Raw genomic sequence first — 951 nt, forward strand, 5'->3', positions numbered from 1 at the left:
AGAGTACTATATAAGTAGCTTAAGCCTATATATAAAATTTAAGATAGAGTTTTAAGGTGTTTATTGCTAAAGTTGAGGATTAATTTAGTCCTATTAAATTATAATATTTATTTGTTCGAAAAAATTTAAATGCATTGCTATTTTTTGTAACTTGTACAACTTTAAATGATGCGATTTTACAGACTATCAAAAACATAATTATTGTTAGTTTTACTTACCCGGGTACTCCACCCGCTTCCATGTGGTTAGCTAAAGTAACGTCATCAGACCACACATCAAATTGCCACTTTCTTAGTCCTAATACTCCACATAAAACGTTACCAGTATGAACTCCTATCCTCATATCAACATTTATCTCGGTAACTTCGCGAACAACTCTATATAATAAACATTATACAGCATCAAAATTCAAAATAATGAATGTTTAAATTTTTACTTAGAAATTTAAGATCGTATAATAATTCTATACTCTGCCATTCAAATATTTAAATAAATACTGATGATCAAAAATAAACATACTTAATAGCATCGATCATCTCTAATCCCATCTTAACACAATTGTAGGCATGATTGGGTCTTGAAACTGGTAATCCCGAAACACAATAGTAACAATCTCCTAAAATCTTTATTCTCATACACTGGTTCTCCTAAGGGGAAATTAAAAGAAAAAAAATTATAATCGAATGTTGACATAGCTTAAAGTGTTATTTCAAAATTTCTATTTCTGTTTCTAAATTACAGTTCTATACACGAACTTTTTCTTTTGATGATTTATTTATGTAATAAAAAGCAATATAAAAATGTAATTTTATTTTAAGAAATGAAGAGTCATTTTAGTTCGAATTCAAGACAACATTTTGACAATCGATTCCTCTTCCATTGAGCAGATAGGTTAGAACATATTCTTCTATTACAAGTAATATAATTTATTTTTGTGTGATGAATTCTCAC

At 27.8% G+C, this 951-nt stretch overlaps 1 protein-coding gene across 1 annotated transcript; it reads right to left on the reverse strand.

Moving 5' to 3' along the window:
- Positions 1-214: 214 nt before the first annotated feature.
- On the reverse strand, positions 215-643 carry LOC111616549 (adenylate cyclase type 2-like). Its single transcript, XM_023357951.1, has 2 exons — positions 520-643; positions 215-377 (listed from the first exon to the last, which is right to left on the reverse strand). The coding sequence occupies exons 1-2, from the start codon at positions 633-635 to the stop codon at positions 215-217; spliced, it is 279 nt and encodes a 92-aa protein (XP_023213719.1). The 5' UTR covers positions 636-643.
- Between the last annotated feature and the right edge of the window lie 308 nt (positions 644-951).

Source organism: Centruroides sculpturatus, unplaced genomic scaffold, assembly GCF_000671375.1.
Source record: "Centruroides sculpturatus isolate CEXI.00-Female unplaced genomic scaffold, Cexi_2.0 scaffold3554, whole genome shotgun sequence".
Taxonomy (NCBI): domain Eukaryota; kingdom Metazoa; phylum Arthropoda; class Arachnida; order Scorpiones; family Buthidae; genus Centruroides; species Centruroides sculpturatus.

What these genes read in the sequence shown, in the direction of transcription:
- LOC111616549 (XM_023357951.1), bottom strand. Translation starts at nt 635, where the DNA reads ATGAGAATAAAGATTTTAGGAGATTGTTACTATTGTGTTTCGGGATTA. An exon ending in GAGATGATCGATGCTATTAA is followed by an intron (nt 378 to 519) that starts GTATGTTTATTT and finishes TTTATTATATAG; the next exon opens with AGTTGTTCGCGAAGTTACCG.